Below are 17,479 nucleotides of genomic sequence, written 5' to 3'. Positions count from 1 at the left end.
CATGTAATAAATAATAATAATACAGGACAACATCACAGTTTATTTGACTGATTGACAGGTTATTTAAAGAAAACAGACCTATACGGATTGTGTCCAAACTTTTGCCTGGTATTGTACATGAAGGGTTTAACGTAACACACTCCTCAGCTCACGCCATAGAGAGAAGGGGAGTTTCAGTCAGCGGCAGACAGGTCAGATTAAATCAGTGACCTTCTCTGAACCGACGTGCTCTTATCTACAATAGATGTTAACTGACCCTGTATCAGATAAAACTGCTTTGCACTTGGAAAGTACCCAATTATTACCTTACCTTATTATTAATGCAAAAAAATAACATTTACTAAGCTCATCTGCATACTGCAGTCAAAATAGCGATCAGATTTTTGGAATTATTATGAAACCGTTATGAAACCGTTAAACCAACCAACTTGTTAGAGTATGCTATCTGTTTGGAACAAGGTCCAAAAATCATACAATATAACTAAATCCATTACTTGCACTACAGTAAAAGCAAATAAGGTAACGTGACGGTGTGCCAAACCACACACACACACACACACACACACACACACACACTTACACAACACTCCCTGTAGACGTTTCTGTGAGATATCATTACTCGATAAAGAGGAAGCCACCAGGAAACCGCTTAAGGTCTACTTCCTGTCTGTTGCCACGGTGACAGGCCAAATCTTTGCAATTGCACAGTTTACTATCTCTGCACGGTTAATTTCTTGAGAGAGAGAGAAAAAATAATAAACAATGAAGCAGGTGTCTCTCAATCCCCAGTCCTCGCTATGTGGGCTTAAATCCACTCCCTTTAGTTCAACTGGGCCTTGGTCTGACCTCTCATCCTAACACCTGAAAACAATCTTTGGCTCCAGCTCATGGCCCCACTGGACAGACCCTTTCAACAGTAGAGCCTCAGCCGGCTAGCTACCCTTTGGTCCAGCTGGTTGTCGTTCAGATAAACCTGCAGATAAACAGAGTGCTTTTCAATTAGGGACTGGCCAAGCCCATATGAATCAGTGCATTCATGAAAAGTAAAAAACACAACTGGTCTTGTTCATCAGAGGATGTTGAGACTGATCTACTTGAGCACAAGAACAAGACCAGTAATTCAACATTAGAAGATCTGAAAAACATCTGCTGTTGCTCAAGAAAGAGTCAATCTGTTTATTTTACACAAATTCAACACAGAATGAAACATTGCAAATGTGAAGACTAATCAATTCTATGGCAACCAGTACAAACAGCTTCACATAGAAGGCAATACAAGGTCTTAGGCATTTGTCCTCACTGGTTCCCCATTCCCCATTCCAAACCAATATGAGCTCAGCCATTTAGAAACATTAAAGTAACTATACATTAATGCCCATGGATGTCCGGGGTAAAAGACAGAACCTTTCACACCACGCAACATAATCCTTTAATACCCTGTCACCAGGGCCAGGACGATAACATAAGAGTTGGCTGTACAAATGTTAAGGTTTAGGATTAATTCACAGATTCATAAATTGCAGGAGAACAAAGAAAGTCAGAGAGAGAAAGAGAGAGAGAGAGAGAGGGGAGAGACAGAGAGGATTAACAGATGGATTCTGTATGAATCTATACTGCTGGAGAGTAATAGAGGGAGATAGACATGGAGTCCACTCCAGTGCTGACAGGAGTTGCATTCCTGCAACGGTGAATACAAAAAGGGTTAAGCCGCTCCCCTTTTAAACGGCTGCATCACTGGATTACTGCTAAATTCTTTCTGGGGTTTTCACTTGTCAGGACAGGCAGAGAGGCATGCTGTCAGCAGACAGAGAGAGAGAGAGAGAGAGAGAGAGAGAGAGAGAGAGAGAGAGAGAGAGAGGGGGGAGAGAAAGAGAGAGAGAAAGAGAGAGAGAGAGAGAGAGAGAGAGAGAGAAACAAAACGCATCAAAGTAGAAGGAAGGAGAAACCAGAGAGATACCGTAGTTTGAGGAGGAACAAGAGTTTGAATTTGAATTTGAGAAGGAAATACAAGAGAGAGAGAGAGAGAGAGAGAGAGAGACAGAGACAGAGACAGTGAGGTAGATAAAAACACGCACCAGGCTAAGGGGTGTGTCATAGCAATTTAGTTCCTCAAGGAAGTACAACTAAGCATTATCTGGAGAGAGGGTGAGAGCATACAAAAAGGCAACAAACAAAGAGAGGATTTTCTTTTGTTTTCACCTGGAAAGATGAAGGGATTCCATTAATCGAGTGCTCTGAGCTGACAGCCTGAGCCACGTGCAGAGGGTGACAGAGACGTCTGACACAGGAGGGAGGGGGACTCATTGACACACTCACAGGTAAGAGGGTGACAGAGACGTCTGACAGGGAGGGAGGGGGACTCATTGACACACTCACAGGTAAGAGGCTTCTCATCTGGCAGCAACTCAACCACATATTTACTGTGAACAGATATGCTCCTTCCTCTTTCTCTTGGTGAAATTACACATTTAGATCATGTTATGTTAAACAAGGGCCGAGCGAACGGCTAGCTACTGGGAAGGCCTACAGTCTGCTGATAAAGAGGCTAGAAAATGTGGTCAGGATCAAATTAGATCATGTGTGACTTTTTTTTTCCCACTTTGAAACTTCCCCATCGAACACTGAGGCTGGCAGACATGTATGTACTCAGAGTCATGCTGTAACAGGTACAGTGAGTCACACTCACGTCTGTATGACGCTGAAAACCGTCTGTGCGAGAGTGTTGAAAATTGTACAGTCAAACCATGAGCTGTGGACTTTCCCTCACTGTACTGGCCTACTTTGATTGAGCGCGCCCGATTGCCAGCGCTCTTGGCCAAAGGCTGTGAAGTGGCACAATGCATTGGACAGACAGCGGTGTTGAAAACAAGCTGTGTAGTGATCCCTCGCCACAAGGTTTCGCTTCCCTTCTGCGTCAACGAGGATGGGCGTCGGTCTCGAACGACTGATCAACGATCATAAATGTTAGATGAGTCAGGAACAATACCGGGTCCGTCTTTCTGAACACTTCAAAGTGCCGGCTGTGGGCACTTAAAAGTGCATTATGGCTGTCACAAGCACTTATGATTGCAGAGGGGTTTTTTGTCAGTACGCTTCGGAGCATAGAAGAGGAAAGAAAAGGGACGTCTACAGACCAGCAGGCATTTCATTCCATCAACACTTTCAGTGCAACACCATTGTGAATGAACATCAATACTGTTGCTGACCAGTCACTGGTCTACTACCGCAAATCCGCACAGGGGCGCACGGCGCATGGCCTGCCCATAGAAACAAGCACTGACAGAGAGCATCATCAGGAAAACAGGAAGGTTCCACACGTTTGTGAGATGCTCCATGGGAGAGAATGGCCTGGAAGGCGCAGGGGTTCCACCGGGCAAAGGTCATAGAGCGGCCTCCCGTCTCTCTTTCACATGATTGAAAGTGATGTACATTCTACGTTATCTATGAGGACAACTCTGAATGTCTCTGTGAGGACTGAGTGAGACGACTTGGTTGGGGGCAGGGGCGTGTTCAATGCCCCACAGTCTGGTGAAAGGCTGTGACATAAGCCTCCAGGGCTAGTGTTGGAGGGACCTGAACCAGAAAGGACCTGATGCATTTTAATTACAGTAGTATAAGTCACATTCTGTCTATTAACGTCAAAGGGACTCTCCACATCCCCTGCTAAGCCCTGTGAGAGTTCAGAGCCTTTATCCACACAGACACAGACACACACACACACACACACACACACACACATACACACACACACACACACACACACACACACACACACACACACACACACACACACACACACACACACACACAATCTCTGTCTCTCTTTCACACACACGAAAGCACACGCACACACACACACACACACACACACACACACACACACACACACACCTAAAGCTACACGCTGCAGTCATTTGTGGAATGCTAAATATTTACCTCTCCCGCCCCGAATGCCCATGCATAATCCTCCAATCAGCACTCTCCATCTCTGTATCAGTCAACTCGGCTCTCCTGTCAATCTTGAAATAGAAGACAATTATTTTCATGTGCTTCCTATTATTGGGGAAATGTTTGATGAGCCCTCAGCTTCTGACATTTTCTCCTTTCGGTAATGTATGTAAATGTAAATTACGTAATTGAGTTTTTCCATTTTGATTTTAGACGGCAGTTTTAATGAAACACTAATTTAAACTTGCGTAATGTCCCCTCCATCCATAAGTTATATAAATTCAAATTGAAGCTTGAGATCCCTTCATGAGGTAAAAATTGGAGGATGGGCTCATTGTAATGCATGTAGAGAATGAGTAACAGAATGAGTAATGGTATCAAACGCGTGTTTGATACCGTACCTCATTCCATTCCATGCATTACAATGAGCCCATCCTCCAATTTCTACCTCCACCAGCCTCCCCTGGAACTCAACGTACTCAATATGAAATGCATTCCCAGTTTGTTCTGTGTCCATTACAGACTGCTTAAAATAAACAGCACAACCGTTTCACTCCAGCCAACACACCAGACCGTCCCCAGCTGCTGGTCCATATTTCTGAGGGAAGGTATTGGCTGATGGGTGGGACACGTCTCCCAAATCCCAGTGGGCGTTTTTAGAGAAGGAAGGAGATGGAAAACTAATCTGAAATAGCTATCACGCTGCTCCACTTCTATTATCGCTGTAAAGGGGAAATTAATCTAATGAATGTTCTTTAATTCCCCACAGAGAGCCCAGAGCTCTGTACTGAAGCGTCCCATTAGAAATGTGACACTTATTCGGAATGAATGGATATGCCTGTGATAGGGACCCAGTCGGGTGTCGTATGGGGAATGAGTGTTTGCTTATTATCAGTGTTAGAGCTGGGAAGGGTTTCACGCAGTAGATGAAGTGTTGCCGCTAACATTAGCGGTAACACTTAGCATGCTTAGTCTATTAGCATGATGTGGTCGTTAGAATGTCGGAAGTGCATGAGTGATTAATTAGGTTATTCGTATGTATAGGCTGGGGCTGGGGGTGGAGGCTGGGGGTGGAGGGTGGAGGCTGGGGGTGGAGGGTGGAGGCTGGAGGCTGGGGCTGGTGGTTGGGTTCACCGTACAAAACTTACTCTCCTAGCAATTTCAGACATGTCACACCTGTTGAATGACAGAAGCATAAACATGGCTGCTTTTAAGCCTCTGGCTCTTGAACATGTGATGTTTTTGCATACATGTTTACCAGCTGTCCTGTCACCTGACCAACAACTGCTACCTTTGACTTAAAGAGTCCTGCCTGAACCAACGCTATGTTTAATTTCTGACTGACCTGTGCATCAAATTTGTCCTAAGATTGCTTGAATAGTGTCATTTATAAGCCATTTAGCTGACGCTTTTACCCAAAGCGACTTACATTGCAATGAGTGCATACATTTCAGTACATTTGCACCAAACACGAAAACACATCTGCGAGACACAGGCAGACAAATATAAGTTGAGTACATTTAATGGACACGCTGTTGTCAATAAACAAGATGCCTCGGTGAAAGTACATACATGTATAAAAACATATAAAATAGATGTTTTAGTTTTTTTGCCGAGGGGCGGATTCCAAGCTAAAGTATAGAATAGACAGCCATTGAGTCCAGTGCTGGCTTTCCCCCATTACCCCACTACTACTAACCCTAACCATATAGCACCACTTGTAGAAACCTGCCTTAGCTATGCAGCCTACCTCCCCCTCTTACATACTTGTCCACACAAGCCATAAGTGATTCAGGATGGAAATTATCAGCAGAAGATCCTTGTGGTTGTTCTCAATATGGTAGCCAAGATCTGTGCCAGGATTGTTGGGTTGGATTGTTGGGTATTTGAGGCGTTTTAGTGTAGACTTTTAGTTTATAGCTCAAAGGTGATATAATAATTGATTGGAAATAAACAGAACATGTTGATTCTCAACGTCATGTGTGAGTACAGGCTATTATTGGATAAAAGCGTCAGCTAAATGGCGTATTATATTACTGAAAACACATTGGAGGAGATCTAGGTTCCTCCCCTTACATATTCTCCTCCAATGCTTTTTGAGGATGAGGCGAGTGGAGGACGAGGAGGAGAGGATGCGAGGAGTCGTGTTCCTAACAACCGAGAAAAGGCTTGTGTGTAGTGCAACAGTTGTCTGTGTTTACCTGATGTGGGTCCACTGATGACCTCCCAGGGGGCGTCTCTCTGTGTCTCCTCTCTCCCCTGACAGCGGTGCTAGCTGTGAGGAGAGTCTGCAGCCTCGGTGGGGTATATCACCCCTGGTGCCTCCCCAGGGAATATGTGCATCAACAAAAACTACAAGAAAAAATAATAGGAGCTGAGAGGAGCTCAATAGAGTATTACCATAATCACAGGGTTTACTGAACTATATCTGGGTTAGGGTTAGGACTTTACTGAACTATATCTGGGTTAGGGTTAGGACTTTACTGAACTATATCTGGGTTAGGGTTAGGACTTTACTGAACTATATCTGGGTTAGGGTTAGGACTTTACTGAACTATATCTGGGGGATGACTGACATTTTTTTGGTCTAATCCTGAAATAGGTTTGGAAGGGTTATGCGAGGTAAAGATCCACATATATGCCTAAGTTGAGCTGCAACAATCAAGGCTTTTGAAAGAAGGTGACACAGTCAGATTGTTCAGAAAGGCACAAAAGCTTTCTTCAGTTATCAATCTATCAGTTTCCTATATTTTTTCTTCAGTACACCAAAACAATTGTGCCAACAACACTAACTGCACTGAAGACTGACGCCAACCTCTCTCTCCCTGCTCCGACCTCAGGTAACCATGGAGTCTTTCAGCTCCAAGGACATGGCCATGAAGGCCCAGAAGAAGATCCTCAGCCACATGGCCAACAAGTCAGTGGTCCAGATGTTCATTGACGACACCAGCAGCGAGATTCTGGACGAGCTTTACCGCGTCTCCAAGGAGTACTCTGGCAACCGCTCCGAGGCCCAGAAGGTGATAAAAAACCTGATCAAGATAGCGGTGAAGATCGGCGTGCTCTTCCGACACAACCGCTTCAGCCCCGAGGAGTTGCGTCTCGCCGAGGACTTCAAGAAGAAGCTGCACACAGGGGCTATGACAGCTATTAGCTTCTATGAGGTAAACAACCCAGGGGCTATGACAGCTATTAGCTTCTATGAGGTATTCAACCCAGGGGCTATGACAGCTATTAGCTTCTATGAGGTATACAACCCAGGGGCTATGACAGCTATTAGCTTCTATGAGGTATACAACCCAGGGGCTATGACAGCTATTAGCTTCTATGAGGTAAACAACCCAGGGGCTATGACAGCTATTAGCTTCTATGAGGTATACCACCCAGGGGCTATGACAGCTATTAGCTTCTATGAGGTATACAACCCAGGGGCTATGACAGCTATTAGCTTCTATGAGGTGTACAACCCAGGGGCTATGACAGCTATTAGCTTCTATGAGGTGTACAACCCAGGGGCTATGACAGCTATTAGCTTCTATGAGGTATACAACCCAGGGGCTATGACAGCTATTAGCTTCTATGAGGTATACAACCCAGGCCAGCATGTTCTGGTAGTGTTATTTGTCTGTGTTTGTAGTGACTGCATTGTCATAAGCTTTTTTGAGTTGATGATCCATCAGTCACATTGGGACAAACTGCTGAAAATGATCTAAATCGAAATGTGCTGTGATGTGCAAGGGGGTCATATATAATTTTGTAATAGTGGAGGATAAGTGAGAATTCATGGGTTAATAAATTGACATCTATAGTATGTTACACCTGAATTATTACAGAGAAAAATTTTTACCGCCATAGTAATAACATTGTTGTGACTCACCTCTCTCTTTATCCACAACTCCAGGTGGAGTTCACCTTTGACAAGGCAGTGATGTCAGAGATCCTGACAGGCTGCAGGGACCTGCTGTTGAAGCTGGTGGACTCCCACCTCACGGCCAAGTCCCACGGTCGCATCAACCACGTGTTCAACCATTACTCCGACCCCGAGCTTCTGACCCAGCTGTACAACCCAGACGGGCCCTTCCTCTCAAACCTCACCAAGATCTGCACCGGCCTCAATAAACTGGTGGAGGAGGAGAAGTTATGAGAGGAGAGTGTGAGCGAGACGACGCTTGTGAGAGACACTAGGAGCTCCACGTAAAAGGGGTCTGACGTCGGAACGCAAAGCTGACCGCGGTGCTGATCATAAGCAGGACATGTCCACCTGACGAGATTTGTGACTCTAGTGTTACATGATGTGGTCACTGGTCTGCTGCTTTCCTGAAAGGGACACTGGAGCCAGTGAACAACGTTGAGGATGTGCAGGATCCTGATAGAATGATGGGATCCTGATGTGTGTTGATTAGAGGTCATATCCATGTTATAAGTGGCTATGATGTTAAGCTTGTATCTCTTGTTGTGAAACTGTGTCTCAATGGATGGAGTTCCTGAAATGTCGGAATTAGGTTGAAATCGGGTTATATCACCTAATTTCTATGCAGTTGGGACTTCCGTCCAATGTTTCACGTTCGTAGCCATGTACTCATATACAGCTATTCCATTGATTTCCTGCTGTTGTTGTTGTTGTTGTTGTTGTTGTTGTTTTTCTCAATGGACATATGTACTGTATCAGGGAAAGAGAGACCCAGATGGTATAATTCTGACTGGATAGACACTTTAATTGGTACTAAAGATAGAATTGAAAACACTGGGGAAAACAAAAGATGAGCACACTGCCATCTGGTGGTAATGACTACATACTGGTGGTAGTTTGCATACAATTCTGTTATTAAAAAAAAAGTTTACATCTACTGTAGGTCTGTGGAGGTGCGAGTGAGTCATCAATACATTAATGTGAACCAAAGAGAAACTGGATTAGAATCTATAAGAAGTGGGTATCAGACAATCTATAGTTGTCCCATACATATAACTATTTCTATTTCTATGGCCCCATATCTAAGCTTGGCCTTGTACACGGTCCTGCAATTAAAGGCTCATAATTTGGTACCATATATTGTCTTAATTGTAAATATACTTGAATTGTTTTTATCCTTTAAAAAACAAAGGTACCTATGTATGACTTTCAGCATAAGAGTGACAAATGCATATTGTGTATGTAGAATGAAATGTCACGAGGCATTGAAATGGAGAAAAGGCATCTCCCAAATTGATGAGTTATTTTACCCTAAACCTGTGATATCTGAACATTTTACATGCAGGTATGTAAAACTAGAGTGTTCGCAGTTTACAATAATAATGTTGCATGGGTTGACCTGTCGAAACGCCTTCACACATACAGTAGAAGCATGTAGTGGGGCTTCATAGTAAAGTACGGGCTTCACAATAAAGTATGGGGCTTCGCAGTAAAGTATGGGCTTCACAGTAAAGTATGGGCTTCACAGTAAAGTATGGGGCTTCACAGTAAAGTATGGGGCTTCACAGTAAAGTATGGGGCTTCACAGTAAAGTATGGGCTTCACAGTAAAGTATGGGGCTTCACAGTAAAGTATGGGGCTTCACAGTAAATTGCAAGCTTCACAGCAAAGTATGGGCTTCATAGTAAAGTATTGGCTTCACAGTAAAGTATGGGGCTTCACAGTAAAGTATGGGGCTTCACAGTAAAGTATGGGGCTTCACAGTAAATTGCAAGCTTCACAGCAAAGTATGGGCTTCATAGTAAAGTACGGGCTTCACAGCAAAGTATAGGCTTCACAGTAAAGTAAGGGCTTCACAGTAAACAAGTCAACGCACCAAGGTTGTAATTGGTTTTGATCATCCATTTACACAAAGTGTTCTTCTAAAACCATAAAGACAACTTGGTGGGGATAGTGTTTCTGCTACATAACTGATTAGATTAACACTCATTTTCAACAGTGAGAGAAGCACATAACAGAGACCAAACATACAGATTGTATAGCATATGGTCAGGCAGCACAACGCTTCACAAATGAAATGCTGCCGCTGTGTCATGGACTGAGGCTATATGACTTCAGTCACCAACTGAACCCTAACCCTAACCCTAACCCTTTGTCATGGACTGAGGCTATATGACTTCAGTCACCAACTGAACCCTAACCCTAACCCTTTGTCATGGACTGAGGCTATATGACTTCAGTCACTAACCCTAACCCTAACCCTAACCCTGTGTCATGGACTGAGGCTATATGACTTCAGTCACCAACTGAACCCTAACCCTAACCCTAACCCTTTGTCATGGACTGAGGCTATATGACTTCAGTCACCAAAGCCAGTCAACTGTGAAATCACTCAATGCTACACAAATTATTCTTCAATCGAAAAGAGCTTTCAGACGGAATAACAGACACAACGACATGCATCACAATCAAGATTGAGCACTTTGACCCATTTAATCCACAAAACAAAAGTCAACTGTGTAAAGAAAACATATCTGTTTATCAATTGAATATTGTTCTAAAGACAGGGTTTTGTTTTGGTTTAGTATGGCCCTTAATGTTGGCAAAATCAGGGCTGCTACAATAGATCAGCAGTACTTTATGGAGCAACACTTGTAGGCAATTGTGTTCTTAATATTCTAGTGTAGTGTAGCAGCTGGTTAGTCCAATATAAAATGCAATAATTTACTACAACAGACTGACAAGGTAAGGAAAGAGTCCATGTCTAAGGACTCTAATGTAGGCTACATTGCATAATTGGACTCTACGAGGTAGCAATACTCATGTATTCAGTAGGCCATAGCTATAACTGAAAATCAAATTAATCGCAACAATCTCAGTGAAACTGGAGCTGCTAAAGTTTAGCATCATCAATAATGACAACATGGCAACAAACACAATTCACAAAGTTTCAAATTCTCACACTGGTTGTGTGTAGAACAGGACAGTGTTTTGTTCTGGGCAGAACACACAATTCATAAGTCATTTAAAAAAAATGATAAATAAAACATTGTAACAGTGCATTACTTGCTTGAAAAAAAATGTGCTTTTAAATCAAAATGTCACCAAAAGTTTGGCATTCCAGGAAAAGAGTCACAATTCTATCAACAGTGAGTGCTGCAGTGTTGAGTCCATGGAGCAGCAGGTGACTCAGCAGGGAGAACAATATCTCTTCTAAATCTATAATGCTAGATTGGCTTGGAGGACAATCTCTTTGTCTTTGTAGATGTGACCTATGATCTGCCTGACTTGAAGGGAATTACATCACAGCTCAAAGATGTCATCCTCCCTGTCTCGTATCTTCTTGGTGCGTTTGGTGATGGTGAGGGGCACAGCCCCGAGTGTGGCTTGCTGATGCATTCTGGGAGAGGACGTGGCACTGTGTGACCTGGTCAGCCGGTGGTCTGATGTCCTGCTGGCGCAAGCCGCCTCCAGTGCAGCCAATCTGTGAAGTAAAAACACGACGAATGAAATAAGAAACATCTTACTGTGCTTCTACGTGGAGAAAACATTATCATATTGGCATTTTAGTTGAGTGGACACCAGCCCACCTTATCATAAAGGTACAGAGACCACCAGACTAGTCTCATAAGAGTGTAGTGTGTTTGAAAAGACACAGAATAGCAAGGTGGAGGAGGGTATGATTTAACTCACCAACTGCCAAAGAATTCCTGAACACTCACCACCTAGAGTGCCAAGTGTTTTGTGGTATTTTACCTAGCAACAACACTCTGATTGGCTACAAAATGAAGCATCATCATTTTTAAAAAATGCTAGTGAATAAAGTCACCCTGGGCACTCTAGAATGTTGACAATTCGGGAGACTTTATTCAACCTCGGCACTGAATGAGTTAATCACCGTTTTTCTCCTTCTTGACATCTTCTGAGAGCTGCTTGCTTCGACTGGCTGATCAAACCATCCATCCTCTTCAGAAAATCCATTGGGGAAAGTTCTGAGGTCCCTTCTTCGCTGGCATCTGGCATCTTCTTCTCAGCAGTGGCTGCTGGTGTCCCATTTAGGCTGGAGTCTTTGCTTGTACTGCCCTGCACCTGGCCTGACCCAGCCAAAGATACCTCGTTACCGTTGGCATCAGGGTCTGACAGCACAGGGATACACAGAGACTTCTTCAGGAACATTGAGTCATTCGTATAAAGTCTGTTCGCTCTTTTAATTTGTTCCATCTGTAAGAGAATTATGGTATGGTTAGTGGTAGTAAGCCAAGAAATTAAGAGCATCGTTAACTTTACAACAGCTACTCAGTCACTCCTACTTTACTTACAGATACTCCATATTTCAAGGAAAGTCCTTGCAGTGTCTCTCCCGGTTGAATTTGGTGTTCAATTCGTCTCTGTCGCACCGGAGACAGGGGTGACTGGACCAGGCTGCCGTACGACCTGGCGCGGCTCCCGCGGAGCAGACCGTGCCCGCCCGTCGGGAGTGGAGCGCGCTCATCGGAGGACATGACGGTTAATTAAGGCAGCTAACAGCTGCTGGTAACGATCAACGATGAGACGGGCGAGTTAGCTAGCAGCAGCATTCGGTTAATCGGGACATTTTGTGTACTTACCTAGCTAGGTACGTAAGCCCGATCTGTAACGCGTGAGAAAGCTTTTCGTGTCCCTACCAACTTGGCTAGCAACATGTTTATCACTCATACAACCCAAGCAGCTCAGCCATGCTAACAGCTAACAGGGCTAACGATAAGGTACCCTGTTTTACAGTAAATTACAAAGTTAGCTAAGTAAGTTGTCGTAGCACCAACAACATCCGAATTTGACTTAGTTTAGTTCCCAAGCAACACAGCTAATATTGCCGACAACCCACGAAGGGCGGCGAAAACTTCGTAGCTGCTGTTGTTTTGAGTGAAGATGCGCCGCGCCGCGCCGCGCCGCTCCAGACAGTCAGCTGTTACCATGGCTGCCGCGCAGCGTCACAACTCCCACAATCCCTCGCCCAGAAGCAGGAAGTAGAAAGGGGCAACTTGTTTTCAGAGAGGGGAGATATTTTCTGTTGCGGGTGGAAATTATCCAAAAACTCTATCATTTATTCAGCTAACAACTATGAGATGTCATTTAAACGGGAGGGCAATGACCAAAGTCAATTGAATGTTCTTAAGGTACCCATTGTATGACTCTTTGTAATTACAGAAATCTATTTTACGAACAGGGAGCTTGTGGCAACAATAACGTCTCCTGTGACACGCATGTTTGGCCTCCAAACCGTATTCTTCTTTCATGGTTCACTGTTTACCTTCCAGAAACGACGTGTTGCAGATCTCCTGTCACATTTCATTCCAGAGGATGAAGCAGCCTTGATGAAAAATGGAAGGTGAAGTAGCCAGTTTGATCAGCCTGTCCTTGAGCTGTGTGATAAGCTTAGTGTCTCTCATATTTCTATGTCTTTATTGTATCTGCATTTCTAAAATTCCCTTTCAGATACACCTGCCTTGTGTGTTCCTACCGCCCTGTTTTTGATACAGTTGATATGCTGACAGTACACAGAAAGGGGAAAAAACACCTAGAAGGTGAGAGACATCACGCGAGGAGAGGAGACTAGTTCTGTTCTTTCTCAACAGTTTCATACTGTAAAGTCATGCAGTCGTCTTTAGAGATTGAATTGATCTTTATCTGTTTTAGGGATGAAGTGGTTTTATGGAAAGAAAACAAAGCTGAAGAGTGAAATAGCCAAACGTCAGCATCAAAACTATGTTGAAGCTGAAGATAGCAGACAGGTAAAGATATGAGAATGTGGTACTCTGTCAAGTACAGTACCAGTCAAAGGTTTGGACACACCTTCTCATTCAATGGTTTTTCTTTATTTTTTATTATTTTCTACATTGTAGATTAATATTGAAGACATCAAAACTATGAAGGAACACATGTGGAATTATGTAGTAAACAAAAAAGTGTTAAACAAACCAGAATATGTTTTATATTTTAGATTCTTCAAAGTAGCCACCTTTTGCTTTGATGACAGCTTTGCACACTCTTGGCAAGTTTGTGTCCAAACTTTTGACTGGTACTGTACATGTCACTACAAGCCTTAGGTCTGGAGTGTTTGTCTGCTCTGCATCACGTTGTCTATTGTTGTTGTTTCCCTCAGGAACCCTCCAGTTCCGCCCCCCTATTGACAAAGACACGGAGAATTACCCATCATGCCTTATTGAAGACAGTACCATACAATAGTTGCCATAAAAAAATCAGGTATGACAGAATGTTAATTCATGGATAGGCCTACTATATATAGATAAAGCCTAGTACAATACAAGTGTTTACCCCTGATTATTGTCTAGGCAAGGCTCAAAGGCTCTTAAAGCAACATCCAGACCTTGGCCTCTTGCACCAAAATTGGCCAGGATCCGCCTACAGTGGTACAGGGAAAAATGACACAAAACGAGATTGATCAATGAGTCAGTCAGTCAGCTAGAAACACAAAAGCATATGTTTTGATTTGATCTGCTCCCTGAGTTAACCCACAGACACACATTGGCTGATTGTTTGTTTATTTAAGGTTAGTACCATTTGTATTATGTGAAGTGGATTCAATTTTATGTACAATCTTGTTGTGTTCCCCCCCCCCACCAAGCACAAAGTCTGACAAGGAGTCCACTAGCTCCAGTCAAGACTGTAGTGTCAGCCCCTCCAGCACAAGCCAGTCACGGCAGCACCAGACATCAGTAGATACAAGAGCCACAGACACCAAGTCATCCCCCAGCGACCACACTAACACAACAGGTAAAGTCTACTTGAGAATCTGATTCATGGCTGAATCATAATGATGAGTCTGTCCACCGATTAACTGTTAATTATGTCTGGTTTCTTCAGATGTCAATAAGGGCTTGTGTCCATCCAGGAGTAAAAAGGAAGTTGGCAAGAAGTCTCAGCCAAAAGGGACTCCAGAGTCTGAAGCTTTGACAGCTGAGAGAAGGAGTGAGTTGGAGCACTATCTCAAGCTGAAAAGGTACTGTGTGTCTGAAGCAAGCGGTGACTTGTTCAAAGTCACTACTGATCTGCAGTTATGTGTAAATAGCAATGTATGATCTCTGGCTTTGTATGTAGCTCTCTGTCTCTCAGTGTGTTTGTTTTGTGTTCTTCAGTGGGAACCGAACAACCTGCTGTTGTATTACTGATGCAATACTTGATGAGACATTAATTAAATGTCCATGTCTCAACTGATGTTGATGATGGAATCTCTGATTCATCTTGTTATTACTCTCCACGCCCTTCCTCATGTCGTTTTGCTGGCTTCCCCGTCTGTGAGCATGAGTCGGACACAGACCAGCTATTTCCATTTGAGTTGTTGAAGGACCTATATTCTTTTAACGGTGGGGGCTGCAGTTCCATAGATACACCACCAGATGTCAGAATGACATCTTTTACTTCTTGTTCTTATTTTCTGCCACCTCACTCTTTCACTCTGCTCTTTCCCGGGTCTACCTCAGTGCTGGTTGGCTGCAGGACAGGAGTGGCCGGTGGGTGAAGGACGAGAACGTGGAGTTTGATTCAGATGAAGAGGAGCCCTCTCCGCCTCCCTCTCTTCCCCCCAGTAATTTAACAGAGAGCTGACCTGGGCAGAAGACCTTTGACCAGACCTACAGTACAAAGAACCTTTGGTGCAGACTTTCCATTCAATTTGGTCTTGGGTCCAGGACTGGGCTTAATCTATGTCCGAGAACAAGCTTGTTACTGTAATTTGTTCTGAGCCCACTATTCTCAATCTTAATCCTTTTCCATCCTTCACCCTGAGGAGAAGATGTGCTGAAGCTTGAGAATACGCTCTGACTTTTCACCTGGAAATCACTGTTGTCACCAGAAGAGTGTGCTTTACGAGTTGCTATTTTCGGCACTATTTGTGTTCTTCTGTCACCCATTTGATTAAGTTCCAACACCTCCCCTGTTATGGCTAAGCTACTGTAACCCCACTATAAATCAGCAGTAGATAGGCCAATATTGGTGTTAATCTTGGTGGTGGGGCCTTCACAAGGTTCTCATACGTAGCTCTCCCTAGACCATTGTGTATGAATTGGATAACACCCGCAGTGTTAGTTTGATGAAGTGTTAATAAAAAAAACTTTTTATTAACATAAAACTGTCTAGTTGTGTCCCTCTGTGGCTCAGTTGGTAGAGCATGGTGCTAACAACGCTTAGGTTGTGGGTTTGATTCCTGCTGGGACCATATATACTGAAATGTATCACTCACTGCAATGTAAGTCACTTTAGATAAAAGCGTCAACTAAATGGCTTATATTATTATTATTATTAGTAGTAGTTTTGTCACTAGGTTTAAGATCAGTGTGTAACAACCAAAAGGCGTAGGTGATGCACGCTCACACCTGAGATCTACAGTACCTGTGTACCTATGTGGTCACACATACCTGGAGGATTTTATATATATATATATATACACACACACACACACACACAGTACCAGTCAAAAGTTTGGACACACCTTGCCAAGAGTTCGCAAAGCTGTCATCAATGCAAAAGGTGGCTACTTTGAAGAATCTAAAATATAAAACATATTCTGGTTTGTTTAACACTTTTTTGTTTACTACATAATTCCATAAGTGTTCCTTCATAGTTTTGATGTCTTCAATATTAATCGACAATGTAGAAAATAATAAAAAAATAAAGAAAAACCATTGAATGAGAAGGTGTGTCCAAACTTTTGACTGGTACTGTATGTTGATGTCTCGTTTGTGTATCATTTTGTAAAGACTGGTGATGTTTCAATTCTGGAATTGCCACATACAGTAAATAATGATGGTTTCACCAATCGATTGTTGCTTTTTTATTGTCAATGACTGGTGTAGATTAGGCACCATTTACCTGACCCGGTCAGTCATGTACAGCACCCGGTCAGTCCTGTACAGCACCAGGTCAGACCAGGTCAGTCATGTACAGCACCAGGTCAGTCCTGTCCAGCACCAGGTCAGTCCTGTACAGCACCAGGTCAGTCCTGTACAGCACCAGGTCAGTCCTGTACAGCACCAGGTCAGTCCTGTACAGCACCAGGTCAGTCCTGTACAGCACCAGGTCAGTCCTGTACAGCACCAGGTCAGACCAGGTCAGTCCTGTACAGCACCAGGTCAGACCAGGTCAGTCATGTACAGCACCAGGTCAGTCCTGTCCAGCACCAGGTCAGTCCTGTACAGCACCAGGTCACCAGGTCAGACCAGGTCAGTCATGTACAGCACCAGGTCAGTCCTGTCCAGCACCAGGTCAGTCCTGTACAGCACCAGGTCACCAGGTCAGTCCTGTACAGCACCAGGTCACCAGGTCAGTCCTGTCCAGCACCAGGTCACCAGGTCAGTCCTGTACAGCACCAGGTCACCAGGTCAGTCATGAAATATCTCGCATGATACCCTGCATTTCTATCCCAGAATACACCTGCATTTGACAGTGGTTTAATGATCAAAGGGAAAATAACATAACCAGGAATAGAAGCTGGTATGGCAATACTGACCTTAAATCATTACAGCACTGCCCACTTTGCCAAATGTCACAGTGCCGTGTATAATTCTAGCAACCAAGGTTTCAGGATTTGACCTGCAGGAATTCTATGTGCCATTTATTGCAAAC

At 43.7% G+C, this 17,479-nt stretch overlaps 3 protein-coding genes across 5 annotated transcripts; 2 read left to right on the top strand and 1 right to left on the bottom strand.

Moving 5' to 3' along the window:
- The first annotated feature begins 1,806 nt into the window (after nucleotides 1-1,806).
- Nucleotides 1,807-8,991, top strand: tnfaip8l2b (tumor necrosis factor, alpha-induced protein 8-like 2b). 3 transcript variants are annotated; one of them, XM_083679516.1, is made up of 3 exons: nucleotides 1,807-2,318; nucleotides 6,789-7,112; nucleotides 7,850-8,991. In XM_083679516.1, exons 2-3 carry the CDS (start codon nucleotides 6,795-6,797, stop codon nucleotides 8,090-8,092), a joined length of 561 nt encoding a protein of 186 aa, XP_083535642.1. In that variant the 5' UTR covers nucleotides 1,807-2,318; nucleotides 6,789-6,794; the 3' UTR covers nucleotides 8,093-8,991. The 3 variants fall into 3 exon arrangements, with proteins under 3 accessions (XP_083535642.1, XP_083535643.1, XP_083535644.1); XM_083679517.1 differs by lacking the exon at nucleotides 1,807-2,318 and adding an exon at nucleotides 2,320-2,378; XM_083679518.1 differs by lacking the exons at nucleotides 1,807-2,318; nucleotides 6,789-7,112 and adding an exon at nucleotides 7,162-7,448.
- Nucleotides 8,992-10,427: 1,436 nt separating this feature from the next.
- lysmd1 (LysM, putative peptidoglycan-binding, domain containing 1) lies at nucleotides 10,428-12,749 on the bottom strand. Its single transcript, XM_083679739.1, has 3 exons — nucleotides 12,178-12,749; nucleotides 11,757-12,079; nucleotides 10,428-11,342 (listed from the first exon to the last, which is right to left on the bottom strand). The coding sequence occupies exons 1-3, from the start codon at nucleotides 12,358-12,360 to the stop codon at nucleotides 11,162-11,164; spliced, it is 687 nt and encodes a 228-aa protein (XP_083535865.1). The 5' UTR covers nucleotides 12,361-12,749; the 3' UTR covers nucleotides 10,428-11,161.
- A 131-nt stretch (nucleotides 12,750-12,880) lies between these two features.
- Nucleotides 12,881-16,298, top strand: scnm1 (sodium channel modifier 1). Its single transcript, XM_083678205.1, has 8 exons — nucleotides 12,881-13,014; nucleotides 13,156-13,226; nucleotides 13,334-13,422; nucleotides 13,535-13,629; nucleotides 14,001-14,101; nucleotides 14,484-14,632; nucleotides 14,723-14,858; nucleotides 15,340-16,298. Exons 1-8 carry the CDS (start codon nucleotides 12,964-12,966, stop codon nucleotides 15,461-15,463), a joined length of 816 nt encoding a protein of 271 aa, XP_083534331.1. The 5' UTR covers nucleotides 12,881-12,963; the 3' UTR covers nucleotides 15,464-16,298.
- Nucleotides 16,299-17,479: the final 1,181 nt, after the last annotated feature.

This window comes from Argentina silus (genome assembly GCF_951799395.1).
Source record: "Argentina silus genome assembly, chromosome: 10".
NCBI lineage: Eukaryota > Metazoa > Chordata > Actinopteri > Argentiniformes > Argentinidae > Argentina > Argentina silus.
Note: the sequence above shows the minus strand (reverse complement) of the source record. Positions and strands in the feature narration are given on the sequence as shown.

What these genes read in the sequence shown, in the direction of transcription:
- tnfaip8l2b (XM_083679516.1), top strand. Translation starts at nt 6,795, where the DNA reads ATGGAGTCTTTCAGCTCCAAGGACATGGCCATGAAGGCCCAGAAGAAG. An exon ending in CAGCTATTAGCTTCTATGAG is followed by an intron (nt 7,113 to 7,849) that starts GTAAACAACCCA and finishes CCACAACTCCAG; the next exon opens with GTGGAGTTCACCTTTGACAA.
- lysmd1 (XM_083679739.1), bottom strand. Translation starts at nt 12,360, where the DNA reads ATGTCCTCCGATGAGCGCGCTCCACTCCCGACGGGCGGGCACGGTCTG. An exon ending in CCTTGAAATATGGAGTATCT is followed by an intron (nt 12,080 to 12,177) that starts GTAAGTAAAGTA and finishes ATTCTCTTACAG; the next exon opens with ATGGAACAAATTAAAAGAGC. An exon ending in TGTCAAGAAGGAGAAAAACG is followed by an intron (nt 11,343 to 11,756) that starts GTGATTAACTCA and finishes TTTACTTCACAG; the next exon opens with ATTGGCTGCACTGGAGGCGG.
- scnm1 (XM_083678205.1), top strand. Translation starts at nt 12,964, where the DNA reads ATGTCATTTAAACGGGAGGGCAATGACCAAAGTCAATTGAATGTTCTT. An exon ending in AAGCTGAAGATAGCAGACAG is followed by an intron (nt 13,630 to 14,000) that starts GTAAAGATATGA and finishes TGTTTCCCTCAG; the next exon opens with GAACCCTCCAGTTCCGCCCC. An exon ending in AGTTGCCATAAAAAAATCAG is followed by an intron (nt 14,102 to 14,483) that starts GTATGACAGAAT and finishes CCCCCCACCAAG; the next exon opens with CACAAAGTCTGACAAGGAGT.